This window comes from Polypterus senegalus, chromosome 17 (assembly GCF_016835505.1).
Source record: "Polypterus senegalus isolate Bchr_013 chromosome 17, ASM1683550v1, whole genome shotgun sequence".
In the NCBI taxonomy this organism is placed as follows: domain Eukaryota; kingdom Metazoa; phylum Chordata; class Cladistia; order Polypteriformes; family Polypteridae; genus Polypterus; species Polypterus senegalus.
In genome coordinates, this window is record NC_053170.1 from 62773790 (window position 1) to 62792841 (window position 19052).

Genomic DNA, 19052 nt, shown 5'->3' on the forward strand with positions numbered 1-19052 from the left:
TTTGGTGGCAGCGTGACGAAGTTGCTTCCGCAAGACTGCGTTAGCTGTGGAGCTCAGCTCAGAAGCATATTCTTTTCCTACCTTGTCAATTGTGTAATGCGTTTTTTGAACAGGTTTGATGCATGGAAGTGATCACTCATACTGGGTTCAGTCAGTTGACGTGAGCTGCTATCTTGTGTGATGTTGCGATGTCCAGGGCTTTATTTAATGTTAGCTAAGACCTGGCACTTAAAAGTTTCTTGCTACAGCAATTTTAACTCCGTTACAAAGTGATCCAAAGTCTCGTTTATACCTTGTGTCTTCTCATTAAACTTGTATCTCGCAAATAAAGTATTCGTTGAAGGCATGGCAAACGGCAGAGGGAGCGTGTCTATAAACTTAATTTAAACTTACTGTTTACACCGTGCTTTGTTTCCGCAGTAGCTGCACCTATGAATATGCTTGTATGCGTTTTTTCTTCAGCGCTCTTTGGAGCTCTTCCTTGTTTTCTACGTACTGCGTTCACAGTCAGTTCACGTGATTACGTGGGAGGCGTGATGATGTGACACGCAACTCCGCCCCCTAAACGGGAAGTTGGAGAATTAGTGATGAGTGAGTGAGTGATTCAGTGAGGGCTTTGCCTTTTATTAGTATAGATGAAACTAATCTCATTAATTCTTACAAATTTATACGTATAACATAATTAAGGATCCCTTAACTTGGATTTTTTTAAACTGAAATTTATCTCGTATGTTATAAGAAAGTTTTACATTCATACAAGACAGTAGTCTTACTGTAATTTTTTTCATTGTGTGGTCAAGAACCTCTGTAACATTCAAACTGTCTGAAAAAAATTGATATTCTGGACAATAGGCACAGATTTGTGTCAATGGTACTGTATACTAACGTAAACAAGTCCCTCACTAACACGAATTCTGCCTTTATGGGGACTGGTTTTGAGGTAACTCGATGGGTCTCCTCATCTCTACCTAACACCTCACAGTTATTAGAACCATTGTCCATATCTGCCACATCCTGGAAATGGTTGGAAACCTCAATTTCTGGGGTAGATGCCGTAGTACAGTGTGCACATCTTTCCTTGTGCTCACTTGCATCTGTGATTCACCTATTTTTACCTTTCTGATCTGAAGTCTCTTCTTCAGCCACTTTAGGAGTGCACATTATCTCCACAAAGGACACCTAGGCAAGATATGCCAATTTCTTACTACAACACAGGATAGCTACCACCACAAATTCAGTAACCATGGCCCTCTCTAAGCCTCCGTATTAACTTTTTAGATGGTCTCACTAGTAAATGCTTTCTTCCCTCTGCTACTGACTCACTTTTAAGCTGCCTGCTGAAATTGTTATAGTTTCAAACTAGATGTCCTCTTAAGTCTAATTGTAAGCAACTATCTATTTGCCATTTCCTTTATTCCTAATCCAACGCAACTATAAATATGATAACTGCTTAAATGCTTTCTTTTTTATTTGTGCTCTTTATCCAAGTGTTCCTCCTAGTACTAATGCTTGCCAGTTTGCCTGCAATGAAACAAAGTTAACTAGTAATGTTTCACTTCCTCCCTTACTGGGAAATCACTTATTTACTATTAATAGATACAAAGCTAGTTAATTTACTTACTGTTCCACTGCAGAGCTGCACTGCACTACACAAGAATTGCCAAGGCACAAACACCCCTTCACTTAAAACCTGCCATTTCTCCTGGGTATTTGAAGAAAAAAAAAAACACCAAACAAACTGGAAAAGGTACTACCAGGTCCCTTTGCGGCAACCAAAAAGTGGCATTTTAGGAGCAAATGCTGCATTTTAATCAAATTTACCACACAGACAAGAGCATGGATGATGTCAGAATGCAGTACAGGCTTTGTATGTCAGCAGAGTGAAGCAACTGGGGAAGATGTGGATAACACCTGTTAGCAAACTAATGATATACTGCAGTCACTGTGTATAGTTTAGTACTGTGTTCATATGCATAACATGTTAAAATGAGACATTTAACCCATCATTACCTTAACCTGTTCTGGAGTATAGTACTGAGGTTTCCAGTCTGGGATCCAACCCATTCCAGTTTTTCCATTTCCAAACTTCTCACAGAAGGCTCCATACTGAGGCTGAGAATGACCACAACGGTGTGGATCATGGAATGCAACATAAAGGAAAAAGGCACTAGAAAACAATTTTTTATAAAAATGAAAAATACTGTTCAGTGCTTGGAATTATCACAAACACTAATCCCTGATGCAAAAAGAAAAAGCAGATACTATAATGCATACATCAAAAGACAAGGGAAAAAAAGATTTATATTTGTATTATATTAAGTAACAGGGGAGGTACTGTGGTGCAGTAAGTAGGGATCCTGCCTTGCAGTAAGAAGACCAGGGTTTGAGACCCAGGTCCTCACTGTGTGGAGTTTAAATGTTCCCCCCATGTCTGAATGGGTTTCCTCTGGGTGCTACGGTTTCCTCCCACAGTCCAAACATATACAGGTTAGGTGGATTGGCAGTACAAAATTTGCCCTATTGTGTGTTGGAGATGTGTGTTCCCCTGTGATGGACAGGCACCAAACCCAGAGTTTGTTTCTGCCTTACTCCCATTGCTTGCTGGAACAGGCTCCAGCCCACCACGACCTGCTCAGGATTAAGCAGGCCTAGAAAATAGTATGATGTGCTATATAACCACAAATAGGGTATATAGTGAAAATGTGGAATAAAGAACAATAATTGATTTTGCATTTAAAACTTGATTTTATGTTGTAGCTTTGCTTTAATCATTTGCTACAAGGAAAATATAAATGTACAATTACTTATGTATGTCTAGTGTTCTACACTTTTAAAACAGATGATTTGCTTACAAAAACAACCATCACTAATTACTATTAGCTTTCCCCCAAAGATATGACAGTTGCCATAAAAGAAGTACTACATGTTACTGCTCAGTCAACTAATCCATATTTTATCTTGGTCTTTTCATCACAAAGAATAGCAAAGAATTGTATGCAAACACAAGACTGATTAGCAGACTATTCAAATATTTTGGTCTCAGATCATTACTGATTTTAACTTTATTTCTATGATTTATTACTATTATTATTTCAACAACAAAAATTCTTTTAAGAAAAAAAAAACCTTCAGTATTTGGACACTGATTTAGACAAGCAAGTATTCTATATTTCATACCTTACCGATCATCCTTAGCCTGTAAGAACTGCCTGACAAGCAATTTAATTCTGGTAATATTCCTGCCCACTTGTAGAACTGAACTGTTCTCCTCAGTGTGTGCAAAGTCAAATGGATAAACTGTTTCTGGTCCAACATGTTTCTTCCCAATTATACCTATAAAGACAAAATCAAACAAAAAATCATGGTTCAGCTTTTGTGCACAATCAGCACAGTTACAGCTCTGTTTGTGCTTAACTGCTTCAACCACAGGGCTCAGCTCTGCAGCTTTTACCTGTAAAAGTAGGAATCATTAATTAGATTGGAAAATATGTTTAGAATAGGCTTTCAAATAGCAAAGAACAGACTTTAAAAAACATATATATGCAAACCAATAGGCTTATGTTTTAAATTGCACACTGTCATATAATGTATCATTTATGAATTAGAAAATAACTCCAACTTATCTTAATCTTCAGTTTTACTGGTTACAATATAATATATGTAATGTATGTTACAGTAGGTAACATACACTTAATTAAACAACAACAACAACAAACCATGTCTGCTTTGGGGGAAGTCCAGTTATCAAAATAATCATTAACTGCAACTCTACCAAGAACTCCACAATTGTATTGCAGGCTATGCAGATAGCTCATGTAGAAGTTGCTGCCAAAGTCCATGAATCTACTGTCAGAATAACACTGCACAAATTTGATCTGAATGCAAGGTTTGCTGTGGAAAAGCCTTTGCTGTCTACAAAGAACATTAGAGCAAGGCTACAGTTTGCCATTGAACATACAAAGACCAACCTTCTAGAACAACGTGCTCTGTGAAGATGACTCAATGATATGAGATGCTTGGCCACAGTTACAATTGACATGTTTGATGCAAACTGAAGACAGCATCTCAGGTAAAGAAACTAATACCAACTGGGAATGAAGCATGATAGTGGAAACATTATGGTTTGGGTTTGCTTTGCTGTATCAATGTGGCTTGTAGTCAGTGAGTCAACTATACAGTGGTGTGAAAAACTATTTGCCCCCTTCCTGATTTCTTATTCTTTTGCATGTTTGTCACACAAAATGTTTCTGATCATCAAACACATTTAACCATTAGTCAAATATAAAACAAGTAAACACAAAATGCAGTTTTTAAATGATGGTTTTTATTATTTAGGGAGAAAAAAAATCCAAACCTACATGGCCCTGTGTGAAAAAGTAACTGCCCCCTTTTTAAAAAATAACCTAACTGTGGTGTATCACATCTGAGTTCAATTTCCGTAGCCACCCCCAGGCCTGATTACTGCCACACCTGTTTCAATCAAGAAATCACTTAAATAGGAGCTGCCTGACACAGAGAAGTAGACCAAAAGCACCTCAAAAGCTAGACATCATGCCAAGATCCAAAGATATTCAGAAACAAATGAGAACAGAAGTAATTGAGATCTATCAGTCTGGTAAAGGTTATAAAGCCATTTCTAAAGCTTTGGGACTCCTTCGAACCACAGTGAGAGCCATTATCCACAAATGGCAAAAACATGGAACAGTGGAGAACCTTCCCAGGAGTGGCCGGCCGACCAAAATTACCCCAAGAGCGCAGAGACGACTCATCCGAGAGGTCACAAAAGACCCCAGGACAATGTCTAAAGAACTGCTGGCCTCACTTGCCTCAATTAAGGTCCGTGTTCACGACTCCACCATAAGAAAGAGACTGGGCAAAAACGGCCTGCATGGCAGATTTCCAAGACGCGAACCACTGTTAAGCAAAAAGAACATTAGGGCTCGTCTCAATTTTGCTAAGAAACATGTCAATGATTGCCAAGACTTTTGGGAAAATACCTTGTGGACTGACGAGACAAAAGTTGAACTTAGAAATCAGGAAGGGGGCAAATAGTTTTTCACACCACTGTAAATTGTCTATCATGATAAAGTGAGCTTGAGGAGAATGTAAGGTCATTTGTCTGATAGTTGAACTTCAACTGGAAATTAACCTTTCAACACGATAATGACCTAAGGCACACTAGCAAATTCAAAAAGAAGAAATGGAGGATTATGGTCTGGCTTTGTCAAAGCCCTAATTTGAATGATATTAAAGGGGGGTGGTATTTGAATGGGCAGGACATGCAGGAAACCCCATAAACATCTTACAACTTAAAGAATTTTGCATGGAACAGTGGTAAAAAATTTCACTGACTATATGTCAGAGGCTGGTGAGCAGTTAGGCAAAATGCCTACATGAAGTAATTTCTGCTAAAAGGGGCAATACCGGCTTCTAAGGCCAAAGGTGTACTTACTTTTTCTCCCAAGTAGATCATTATATGTAATGATATTTTTGATAAATAAATGATTGAAAATGCTAATTTTCCTTGCATTTTTATTCAAGTGTATCACCTTTATCTGTAGGCACTGTTTAAATATGTAGAAAAAGTCAACAATTTCAGTGGGGTGTAGTTACTTTTTCACACAACTGCAAATTGTGACACCATTATGATTTTGTGACAGAGCATCTGGTCATCATTTGTGTACATACTACTGATACGATGGCCATATTCAAATCAGTGCAGCGATTTAAAAAAAAAAAAAAAAGGAATGTTTCTTCATTACCTGTGCGGATGTTTGATTGGGTAAGCAACAAAGGCAAACTCCTGACTTCATCAAATGAATTAAAATGGTGAACATCCTGATGGAGACCATACATTCCATTCTGATGCTAAAAATTGAAATACATGTATAAATGTTAATCTGTATGAAACTTAGAACTTGCATATTCTACAATACAGTATTTAAGTTATGAGAGAAAAATTCTAAAGTTCACTAATGCATCAGAAACAGAATTATGTACTGTAAAATTACCATCGTTGTTATTTAAATATAAACTACAGTAAGTCTTAAAAATGTAGAACTGCAAAAAAAATATGTACTTTATTATTTAAAATACTTAAAATATATAAATTGTGGAACAAAAATAAGATAGAAAACTAAGTATTACTTCAAATATTTGGTGAATGGGCGTGCAGGATCATAACAGCTGTATCAGCCGAACTGTAAATGATCAACATATGCATATAGAAAAAAGGGCATTTTATACTCCATGACTTTTCTGCATTTCCCTCATCTCCAAAGTTTACTAAAGATGCCACTACACAGCCTAACCTGAAAAAGCAGGCGGTTTTCAAAAAATAGAAAAGGTCAAACATTTATCCAGTAAAAAAAGAACATAAGTTTAGCTTTTGAATGGTTGTACATTGATCTCTATATTCCACTGCAACTACTGCATCTGTTTTCATATCAAAATGATATGCAAGTCACTATTTTGTATGATATTTGAAGTCCCTAGTGTAACAGTTTTTGAAAGAGTGGAGGTATAGCTTTCTAAGGCATTTAGGCTTGTGTCCAAAAGTAGCAGTTATTTCTTGGTAGGTCAACTACATTATCAAGGAATCCATGTCAGTCTGTACCTTTTGTTGATTCAACAGCATGAATTATATTAAAGCAACAGACAGATCTTTCTAAGATATAACTGCAAATCTCAGCTAGTTAGCTTTTAAAAGAACTACTTAGTTTTACTGTGGAGTAAATCAATAACTTTTAATGCAGTTAAGATGCCTTCACAAAATGCCTGACTGCATGTGGATTTAGTTGGTCTTGTTAAACAAAGGTGTTTCTTCATGTAAATCAAAATACTCTTCACATCTTACACATTTTTATAAGGCAGAGATGCTTTATTTTTAAATAAATCTGTAAAGGAAAAAACAATTCTATTGAATTTCTTTCTAAAAGAGCACATTACACATTTTTTCCTGGCCCTACAAAAGCTGTTAGAAAATCTGCAGTTATGTGAGCCAGACCTTCTTGAGGTTATTAAATTGCATACTGGCAAATAGCTACAAAACTAAGAAAGAAATTTGAGTCTGAAAACTTTCTTTACAAAATCTGTTACTCTCTTTTATTTTCTTTGTGAGAAGATAATGAGAAATAAATTCTAGTTCATTATTTTATGTTAATAGACAGCAAAATAGTACAGAGGTTAACAATGTTGCTTTAGGGATTCGGCTTCTGGAATATGAATCCTGTGCCCTGTCGTGGGCAATATGTAATTCAAATCAATTTTATTGTCATATGAGGAAAATTTGGTTTATCATCAGGTTTTATTGAGAAACCACTACATAATACATAATAAAACACATCAACAAAGAAAACAGTCATCAAACATAACTTTAGTACAAATAAAATATAGCAGTGAGCATAATACTTATTATTTTGACTGATACCTTTATGACATACAGCATTTGAGATTCAATTGGTTACATTTCTTTTTGGTTTTCCAAGTGGAGTACAAGCAAATAAAGTGACTTGCTCATGGTAACAGTGTGAGTAGCAGGATTTGATCCCACAACCTCAGGGTTGGAAGTTCTAGGTCCAAAGCCTTAACCACTGCACTACGATTAAAGCCAGTAGATGTTTATTAAAATTGAATATACCTAGAAAATTAATAGCAGTTAGAATGAAAGAGTTTTTGAAACAGTTGCTTTCTTTTCTTGGAATCTTGAACCTGTCACCTGATGGCAACAACTAAAATTGAGAATGTAGTGAATGAGTGCTGTCAGGCAAAAAAAACCCTCTGCTTTCTTTAATAATCGCTTGTTAAACAGGTCTTTAAGATTTCACTATTGAGGCTACCTCCTGTGTCTTTGTAAGTTTTTCTCTGGGTACTCTGGTGTTCCTCCCACATCCTGAAAAATGTGAAGGTTAGATTTAATAGAGTTTCTAACTGAGTGTTATTGATCCCTGTCCAGAAACATTTCTTGATTTTGGGCTTAGTTGTGCTGCAAACCACCAGCCCACTACAACCTTGAATTGAATTAAGAAGGTCTGACAACCTACGGATGTTATTTATGTTTACCTTCAAATCACTCTAAGTGAATTTATGCTAAATTGGAATTATGATTACATTTGTTTTCAAGAGGAGACCTTGCTTTTTCTTCTTACAGCAAATTAAATAAGAAAGAACTTTATACATGTTACTACAATTGGCCACATGTATCTACGGGCAAGTAATGTTTCATACTATTTTAATAAAAAAAAAAATTGTTTTTGCTAAAACCAGCAGTTTTTTGACAAAGTGCTGCCTGATTTTAAAATAAGTTAAACTGTTAATGATTCTGGCAGTTTATAAACTTTGCATAAAGAAGTGCTTCCACTGGTATCCTTGAATATGTGATTCACCCTTAAGCTGAAAGAATTTTGCTGGATGTACTTTATTAATAACTAAGGATTTTGAAGACCTGGATTCATGCCCTGCACAGTTTCTTCTGCTCAAGACTAAACAGGCTTAATTTTCAGAGTCTGTCAGAGTACAACATGTCCTTAAGATCAGGGACATGTTCTCTCTACCCAGCTTTAAGTGCTGCTATGTTTTTTTTGTAGGGTGGTAATCAGGACTGCACACAATATTCCAGATGCAGTTTCACTAATACATTGAATAATCTAAGCATAAAGCCCTTTGATTTATATTTAACATTTTTTATGATATAACCTAACATCAAATTGTCACTGTGCATATATCAATTGGTGAGGCTGCTACAGTAAACACTCTCTCAAACTAGAGGACTTCTTGGTCAGGACATTGGGTATTAACTTGTTGCTCCCTTGACAATAATTTCTGGTTTTTCCCTTTATAAGAAAGTTTGCCCAGTGGATGAACAAACACCCATCTTTTGATTCTTAATGTAGTATTTCCATTATTACCTCTGCCATCTATGAGATAAAGTAAATAAATATCCATCAACATACTTTTTAAAATGAAAATATATTCTCATTGATCACATATGAGCTGCAAACTCCTTGTAACCAAACATCTAGTGATATCACTCGAAAATTGGACATACCATGCCTAAGAATGGCCCTGAGGAATGACAGATAGAAGACAGCATGGTAATTCTCAAAGGCAGAAAGACTGAAAGAATGTTTCTTGAGAATAAGGATTACAAGGCATCTGTTGAAATTAGTAGAGAAGATATCACAGGTTATTGAGGCATTGAAAAGAGTAGAGATGTAGTGGATCAAGGAAGGAGAGATGGAATGAAGATTATGTGCAGGAATGGAGCCCAGTGCACAGGTGGTGGGTTACGTGGTTATGAGCAAGTCATTTACAGTAGAGAAAGAGAAATGAGAAGAATGACACAAATGAGAGTCACAGCATGATTTTTGGGGTTTTAAACAGTTTTTGATATTGGCCACTTTGGGGTCTTGAACAGTTTTTGATATTGGAGTCTTCAGAAGAGAAGAAGGAAGCAAAACCATTAGGAAGAAGGACTATGGTTTCGAAGCAGCAGAAGGGATTACGAGAGACTTGAAGGTTGAAAAGAGGCGGCAGGTATTTCTTTCACAGGAGTCAAATAAGTTTTTAAAGACGGATTTCTTTGCACTGCGGTGGGTTGGCACCCTGTCCGGGATTTGTTCCTGCCTTGCACCCCTGTGACCCTGTGTTCAGATTCAATGGGTTGGAAAATGGATGGCTGGATGGATTTCTTTGCAGATAGCAAAAATGCAGAGAAGAAAGACAGGAGGGGACCTGTACTTATCCAAGAAGGGCAGTTGTTTCTTATTACGCCAAGCATATTAAATTAAAAAAACAAATCAAAAAAGTCTTCACACATGAATTTTTGAGTATAAACACACATGAAAAATTTTTGTATATTCGCAATCTTGGACGACCAGGAAGTACATGGCTGACTATTGTTATACTGATACAGCAATGATGTCATGCACTACACATTTTCAGTTTATTTTCCACAGTAACACTATGGCAATGGCATAACAAAATGGCATTGCCCGTAGAAAAAGAAAAAAAAAAATGTGTCAAAATGAAAAATATATTTACAAGGTAAAACAAAATCCAAAAAAAACCAGTATTCATTTATCTATAATCAAGATTTAAATAAGAGAGCAAGTTGTATAATGATTATGAATAGAAATCAACAAATGACTGAAAGATAAAACATATAATACTGTGTTGTGGCGGTTCAACCTTTCACTTCAATTGTATTTGTTATGAGAAAAATGTATGCTGTGGGGCACTAGCAATATTTTTTACAAAACATTTCAAATACTTAGAAGAATGTGATTTTTTTTCCTTCAACAAAAAACAATTCACAACAAGAATCATTAAAATATTTGGTCACTTTTATAAAAAAGGCAAAACAATATTAATCTAATAAATACAAGTTAGTACGTTTAAGCTAATAGACTTTTGCTGAAAGTTGAAAATATAATAACCTATCATTATACATGTGTTATATAGAATATACTTAATGGTAATTAATTTTTTTTTCCAACAAAACGTGCAGATTCATACTTGGGGCAATCCAGACAAGATGGCAGAACGGCTGGGTGAACAACTGCTAACAGATGTGAAGGCATTCTTGAAGATAACACTGCGTTTAGCAAGGCTGCGAAGATGAGGGGTCTGAATTGCTGTATTGTTGAAAATTTCACTTTCAAAACCTGCATCATCAGCTGCAAGAGATTGGAAAAACAAAAAAAAATAATTTACAACTAATATTTCAAATACAGGTAAAATTCTGTTACAATGAACTCCCAGGGACCTAAAAAATATTTTGTTGTAACAAAAATTTCGTTGTAATGAGATTCTGTATTTGTTACTATAGTGCTTTTTTTAACTTGCGGCAGGCGTTTGCAATCATTTCAATAGCTTCTTTCACGTTAATTTTAATCTCCTCCTGCCTACAAGTTATGCTGACGAGAATTTCTCATAATTTTGAGGGTGTGAATGATGCCCAAATCCAATGGCTGAAGCACTGCTGTGCAATTGGGTGGGAGGAACTTAATGCAAACATTATCTAAATGCGGAAGCATGTTGTGGGTAGCACACTTATCAATCAGAAGCCGAATCATCCTTTTCTTCTTCATATTGTGAGGTTTCTGAACTCTTTTGAGACACCCTCCCCCCACCCAACGGGAACGACATGCTGAAGTGCGTCCCGAAGCGCGATTGCAGCATCTGTGGAAGATTGTTTGTCTGTTGCCAGGGCAGGGCAAAAACAGACTCATAGCTCTGCAGTGAAGCAACACAGAAGCAAATCATAAAAGATCAGGGTCGTGCTATAAGTCCCTGTCTGTGCAAAACACGAGGCTGAGTCTCAGTACTTTAGCAAAACCAGCTTTATTCAGCTTGAAACAGGAATGGTACACTATTTATTGTAGTGTGATCTGCCACTCTGCTATACACAGACACAGCAGTCAGGCAGGGTCATGGCCAGATCAGTGATCAAGTAATCCTGTTACCTGCGTTTACAATGTACCTTGCACCACTCATCGAGATCTTTTCTGTTTGCTTTGCTGGAGAGACGCAGCATAGCTTTGAGTCTGCTGTTGCCCCGGCAACAGATACAGTCTTCCATAGATGTGGAGATCGGACTTCGGGACGCTCTTCGGCGTGCTGTCTAGTTGGGGGAAGTCCTAAGAGAGTTTACAAACCTCACATTTTCTTGAATGAGTGCCACATTAATAGGAATGTTTCTTGAACGAGCATCACTGAACCACATAAAAACTGCTTTTTCGACATCTTCAAATGCAGCGGTTCACATATGTTTGCAACCCGAGATTTTTCTTCTATTTTTGCTCGGTCTTTCACGAAAGTTGACAGCGTTGATGGCAAAATTCCGAATTCACTGACAGCGTCTTTTTTTCTTTTTGCCGCAATCGAGAGCTGCAAAAATGTAAAGTTTTGTTTACTAATATGAACTGTTATAGTTTTTTTGTGTCTGCTGTTTCTATAAGAGGGTGACAATGAGTTAAATTCCAATGGATGTTTTTCAAATGTTGACTAGCAATAAGCAAAAGGTATCACTGAAAATCGCAGGAAAAAAAAACAGAAAAACAGAAAGTTCGAAGTAAAAGAAATTTACAATGTTTCTATTTGGGGGTCGCTGTGCTCAACTGAGCTGCGGCCACAGAACTAGCTGATCTGTGGATGATTCATTCAGGCATTTCAAGGTCTTTTGGGCACTTCATTGTAATGAAAGTATCTGCTGAATGTACTTCGTAGTAACGAGATTTCTATAGACTCGCGTCATATGGGGAAACTGTCGGGACCATAAAAATACTTTGTTGTAATGAAAATTTCTTTGTAAAGATATTCGTTGTAACGGAATTTTACCTTTATTCTTAATTTGGGGAAAAATGTAAAAACAGGAAACGTTTATGAATTGAATGGATGTGAGCTCAAAGACACGATGTGTTAACTCTCAACATTTCCATTTTTAGCAGGGCTGTGGAGTCAGAGTCAAGGAGTTGGAGTCAATTTTGGGTACCTGGAGTCGGAGTCTGAAAAAATGTACTGACTCCGACTCCTAATAAATTTAAACCGACTCCACAGCCCTGGTTTTTAGAAAGCTTCTCAGATATATTAAAGCCTCGAATATAGAATAAACTTCATGCAGGCACTATTCTGGGCATACCAGAATGTCCAATTGGGGTCTCATTATATTTTTGAGTCTGAACAGAATCAGGCAAAGGGGAAGTGCTTCTGTTTCAATTACTCGTACAGTAAAGGACATGACATTTGACATTTTGTCCACTTTTTCTATTTAAATAAAGACATTTATGAACGGTGATCTTATTATTTGACGCACTGTGGTAGCCTCAAAGCTTTAATCCTTTACATTATACCTGCTCTTTTGCAGGCTAAGCTTCACTGCATTGGTTGTCCCAGTGACTGAGCTGGACTAAGTCTTTCTTTCTGGAACAGGAAAATCCTGACCCTGTTCCAAAAAGCAGGATTAGCATCTTATCTGCATCTGTGGCCTCACGGATCACTTAATTCTGGCTTACTTTGTTCCAGAAATACAGGTTTGGCTAAATCCAGGTTTGATTGAACAGAATCAACACGATTTTCATAACTCCAAACTTCGTTTAACCAAATTTTATACTGATCCTGCTTTCTCAGCCCTCACAGCCGTCCTTCTTAGTTCCTGATACAGACCGGCACTGTGCCTCCTCTCGATGATATCCAGAGTATCCTGCAATATGAAACACCTCATTCTGGGAATACTGGCAACACCAACACGACCATCAGCAACCTTCAGGGTCTTATCACAGAAGGTCTTCCACATCAAATTAGGATCAGCAGTCACACCCAAATCCGTGAGTTCCTCACACAAACTACATGCAATCTCATCAGAAACAGCCTGATCTTGGAGTCTGGCCAGGTCCAGCCTCATTTTCCTAGTAGGTGGTAACCTACTGGACCTAAGCTGGATCCTTAGAATACCAACAACAAGTCTGTAGTCAGAATTCACAAACTGGACACTTCTGAAGACCCTGCAGTTTTGTAAGAGTCTCCAGTGTCTGCCCACGAGGATGTGATTGATCTCCTTCACCATACCACCAGTATTGGAGTATCAAGTCCAACAATGCGGCTCAGTGTACTGAAACCAGTATCCTGCGATTCGCAACCCCTGACCTTTTGCAAAGTCAAGGAACATGGAGCCACTTTCACCATGGTCATGAGACCATCCTCACAGCCAGCCCTGTCAATACCAGTTGGTGCACTGAAGTCACTCATGACCAGAGGAGTATCACCTCGTGGGCACCCATCAACCACCGAGCAAAGTTGCAAATAAAATGTCTCCCTCACTGAGACATCACTCACCACGGTCGGAGCATACACTGAGACAACAGACAAGGCACCCAGAGAGTGCCGTAATCTGAGTCTCATGATATGCTCATTGAAAGGAATGAAATCAGACATCATCGGAAGAAGCCGATCCGCTACAGCAACAGCCACAGCCACTTCTGGAATATGACAGCCATCAGAGCAACCAGACCAATAAAAGGAGTACCCACCTACAGAGATCTGGCCAGTCCCAGGTCTGCACATCTCAGAGAGTGCCGGTATTGAAATGCAGAGATTACGCATCTCCTCTGACAACAGTGGAAGATAATCATCTTACCAGAGAAATAAGATGTTCCACGTGCCTACCCGGATGGGCCTTCTCAAATTGGGACCCAAGTGCCGTTGTGCAGTGGGCAATGCCTCTGCACCACACTAGCTCTGATCCCCGACAGGCCTGACACCATTTGCTCTCCGAAGGTTTTGACTCTTCTGGGGATGGGGCTCCCGAAGGCTTTCCCCCCATCTGTAGGATCTGGAGTGAACTTCTCCAGGCTGGTGGAAAAACTGTCCTGCTGGCTTTACAAATAATCTTTGCTTCCATTTGGGAGACTGGTGTCATCCTAACTGACTGGAAAACGGGACTTGTTGTCCCTATCTGGAAAGGGAGGCGTCATTGCCTGGATTGCAGTAACTACAGGGGATAACACTGCTCTCGGTGCCAGGTAAGGTCCTTGCTAGGGTCATCCTAATAGGATCTGTGATCACTTGCTCACCTACCAGTGACCGAATGAGTGGTTGCTCATGGAGTTCCAAATGAGGCACATTACCTGCACTGTGAGGAAGCGTCAGGTATGACACTACAGCCATGTGGCATGATTCCCCGTGGGTGATCCAGCTTCCAAAATCTTAGTTGTTGAGGACCCCAGTGGCTGGACCAGGCCAAGGGGACTCCTATGTAACACCTGGCTGCGGCAGATAGAAGGTCATTTTGGAAGGGTAGGACTGGACCGAGTGTCTGCCTGGGGGGTTGTCAACCAGGATCCTGAGCTGTTTGTCACGTGATGTATGCAGCAATGCGCTGCACCAGTGCATGCACCCCAACTTGACCTGACCTGACCTGCTTTCTGGAACAGAACACAGGCTGATTCAGTAAAATGTATTTTTAATCCAACACGGCTGATGCAGTTGATACAAACTGAAAGAGCTTTCAGCATAGCATCACTCAAAGAGGAACTTCTGCTGCTACAGATGCAGAGAAGTTGGCTTTTTTGAGAAACACAATACATTTTACATTGCAAACGCACAGACGTACAGCTCAACAAAATTGAGGTTTTATACTTGGAAAGATATCATTATAAGCACGTCTTAACTAATATGTTTCTGGGTTCAGATCATGAGAAAGGAGCACCCCAGAAGAGCCACATGCAAGTTATACAAATACAAAAAAATGAAGAAAAAACTCACCAATTATAAGCAGCACATTTCTTTTCTTCGCTATGCCGAAATTAAAAACAGTTATAAGTAAAAAAACAACATTACGTGACCACGAGAAAGGCAACATAATGATCAAATATACGCGGTTGTCTGTGGTAATCGACACTACTATGAATTTATTTTGGTGCGATATTTTCATTTAATACGATAAAAAGGAGTTAACAGCGATCACAGACATAACTTCCCGGAACATAAGCGCGTTAAAAGTGTAGGATAATACCTCCGCCATTTCCGTACCACGTGATTATACAGGGCATGTGACTCCTAAACTCACGTGATGCAGCAGTCATTCTATCGAAACTTGCAAAGCAACTCATTTGAGCCGGTTGTGCTAGGAGAAAGGAAGATGCTCAGAGGAAGTCTTGTGGTTAGTCAAACCACGATTGCATTTGCTTTGTTTATGGTTGTTATTTTACTTATGCAATTTTGGTCGCGAAGACTGTGATTTTTGGATGATCGGCCATTATTCATAGTAGTGACCTATAAAACAAGAAGAGAAAGATAATGGACTTCTTTTGAGAGAGGTATGATCGTTTTCTTGATTTCTTATATAAGTTTCACTTGTCCTACAGATGTGGATTCAGATTTATTTGTTAGATCCATATACATTAATTTCTTTAAAATAAAATCATGAATTGACCTTTCTTATTTTTTATTCTATCAAATAAATTCATAAGCGGACGAACAAAACCGGTCCATTTGACTCGTTCTTTATGAATCGTCTACGTTTCTTGATATATGTTCTTATTGCTATCCATTAACCTTTAGGGTGAGATTAATACAATAACAGACCAATATTGTGCTGTAGTTTGCTTTCATAATAACTGAACAGCTGAGTGTTTTTAAACAAATGCAAATTCTTCATAGTAAAGGCATACATCGAATGGTTTAGGGTAGGCACACGTCAGTCAGGTAGGGCTGGGAAGAATTTGCTTAACCAACATTGCCGCACAGTACTTAGTGTGTTTGCTGGCAGACAGGATATGGTTTAAATTCTGAAAACCCTCGTGTCTACACTTTCTCCTCTAGTCTACATTAGCTTAATTGATGTTTGTATAATGTGTGCAAGGTGATGTGGCGCAATGGAGCCATATACTAGCATGGTTTAAGTCCTTTTGCACTCGGTGCTACGAAATCCTATAATGAGAAATATTAATGCGAAAACTTGATGAATGTGCGAACAATACAACTGTGTTATTAAGAAAATGTACACAAAAGTCTTTATATCCTAATTGAACCTTAACATTTGCACGTTCAGACGGATGAATACAGATCGTGTCAGACGCGTTGTAACCGGCAATGTTTAACCAAATATAATAATTAATCAAAAAATAACGCAAATTTTGTTTGAAGGATCGCAATTACTGTATACCACATTAGAATCATAAATCAATCTGCGCTTAATAGATTGAAAAATCAATACGCTAATAATGGCTTTAGAAAGTGGTGGCATGTTACATTTTTATTAGCACTCGCAAGTATGACTTTCATTATACACTGTATCAATGACAATAATGACCCTATAAACCTATGAAGTCAGTTCTATTTATAGAGCACATATAAAATTCAGTTAATGGTTGTAATATGCAGGGAGTGTCCAGTAATTGACATTAATTCCTTCCGTTCCTTTAAGGTAGCCATTGGCCACTTAGACACCTTCTTGAAAAAAATCTTGTTTAGCTTAATCATCAGTTATTGAGGGATATCCGTATTCTTGCATTGTCCTGCTTATGCAGTAATATCTCTATGTTCCATGGTATACCCTATACGGAGTCAGGCCAACGTTTGTGCACACTTAACCATTACTTGTTTATGAGCCAGTTTGACATTCCTTTCCAAAACCATGTGCATTAATATGGAGTTGCAAACCCCTTTTGCAGCTATTACAACAGCCAAACTTCTGGGAAGACTTTCCACAAGATTCTGAAGTGTGTTTCTGTGAATTTGAGTCCATTAAGCCAAAACAGGAAGTACTGATGTTGGACAAGGAAACCTGCCTCACAACTGGCATTCCAGTTCATCCTTAAGGTGTTCAGTAGGATTTAGGTCAGGGCTCTGCGCAGGCCACTTGAAGGCTTCCATATTAAACTCATCAAACCATTCTTTATCGACCTGGTTTTGTTCACAGAGGCACAGTTACTCTTGAACAGAAAAGGGCTTTCCTCAAACTGCTGCCACAAAGTTGGAAGTATATAATTGTCTAAAATGTCTTTGTATGCTGTAGCTTTAAATGTACCCTTCACTGGAACTAAGAGGCCTAGCCCAAATCCTGAAAAACAGCGCCATAGTGTTATTGCTGTACCACTAAACTTTACTTTAGGGACTATGCAGACTGCAAAGTAGCTTTCTCCTGGTATCTGCTAAACCCAAGTTCATCTATTGGACTGCCAGATAGTGAAGCATGATTCATCACTCTAGAGAACATGTTTCTTCTGTCCAATGGCAGCATTTTTCACACCATTCCAGCTGTTGCGTGGCATTACTTATGGTGATTTTAGGTTTGTATACAACTAGATGACTATGGAAGCCCATTTTATGAAGCGCCCGATGCACATTTTTTTTGTTGATGTTGTTTCCAGAGGCAATGTGTAACTCTTTTGTGAGTAATGCAGCAGAGGATAGGCAATTATAATGCACTATTTGCTTTAGCGTTCACCAGCTCAGCTCCTTGAGTTTGCCTGGTCTACCACTTTATGGTTGAGCTGTTTTTGCTCCTAGATTTTTCTACTTTACATCTGCAGCACCCATAGTTGAACAGGGCAGATCTAGCAGACATGGCATGCTTTGAGAGTGCCATGCTTAAAGTCACTGAACTTCTCCGTGCAACCCGTTCTGCTTACAGTGTTTGTTAATGGAGATTGCATGGCAATGCATGCAGTTGAAACACCAGAACTTAACAATTTGGAGAGGTCCACATTATTTTTGACCTATAGTGTTCTTAATTACTTTGAAATTCTGTTATATCCCTCGTGATCTGGATAAGCAATAAGTATAAATACATTTTTGATTTCCGTGTAGACCAAGATTTATTTCAGCAGTTAACAGAAGACAAAACCATAAGAGGAATCTTACAATAAGACATGATTTTATTTAGAGTTAATCAGAATCACTTCACTTGATATTAGTTGAAGAGATTTTATCAATATACACAAACCAGAATGTGGTTGTCAAATTTAAACTTTTAAAATATTGTATAACCAGTAACGGTGCACTGCACGATAATATGCAGTGAATACACTTGACTTCAGCTTTCACAGTTTTCATACTCTTTCTCTGTACGTTTAGTATTCATTTGCTCAGAGGTTGATGTGCTTGCTGCTTCCCGAGCAGCTCTTCTTTTATCCACTCTAGCGGCCCACTTCTTCTCTTCTTTCATTGGCATCTTTTCACGTTAAAACTGATTAATTCAGTGTTTGTGTTGCAATTACTTAGTACATTTTCTTTAATTTTTTCACTTAAGCTGGCACTTAAATCATTCTTGAGGCAGATTGAAGACTTAAGAGATGAAGAGGTAGGGGAAGTGACAGCGAATGTGGTAGGGATGAGAACAGAGCCAGTACACCTGTACCACATAGCCACCTCGCTTGCCGCTGCCAAGAGCTGATTCTACAATAAAATAAAATAAAAACAGAAAGAAGAAAATAACCTTGGAGGTCAATCATCACTGTGAAAGCGGATAGTAGATGTCACGTAGTATATGTGTACCAAATTTCAGGTCAAATGGTTTGCGAGCTACAGGTGATTTAAAATACTTACAAATT

General features: G+C 38.2%; 2 protein-coding genes across 3 annotated transcripts in view; one reads left to right on the forward strand and one right to left on the reverse strand.

Annotated features, from left to right (window-relative positions):
- Positions 1–15547, reverse strand: part of sgsh (N-sulfoglucosamine sulfohydrolase (sulfamidase)) — a 68641-nt gene extending 53094 nt beyond the window's left edge. Inside the window, exons 1-5 of the mRNA XM_039739208.1 lie at positions 15262–15547; positions 10516–10676; positions 5763–5868; positions 3183–3333; positions 2011–2167 (exon numbers count right to left, since the gene is read on the reverse strand). Coding sequence (XP_039595142.1) covers positions 2011–2167; positions 3183–3333; positions 5763–5868; positions 10516–10676; positions 15262–15430 — 744 coding nt within the window. The 5' untranslated portion in view covers positions 15431–15547. The remainder of the gene's footprint in view (positions 1–2010; positions 2168–3182; positions 3334–5762; positions 5869–10515; positions 10677–15261) is intronic.
- Positions 15548–15604: 57 nt separating this feature from the next.
- Positions 15605–19052, forward strand: part of slc26a11 (solute carrier family 26 member 11) — a 110065-nt gene continuing 106617 nt past the window's right edge. For both annotated transcript variants that reach the window (XM_039739206.1, XM_039739207.1), the window contains exon 1: positions 15605–15815. The gene's annotated coding sequence lies outside the window, so the exon portion shown is untranslated. The remainder of the gene's footprint in view (positions 15816–19052) is intronic.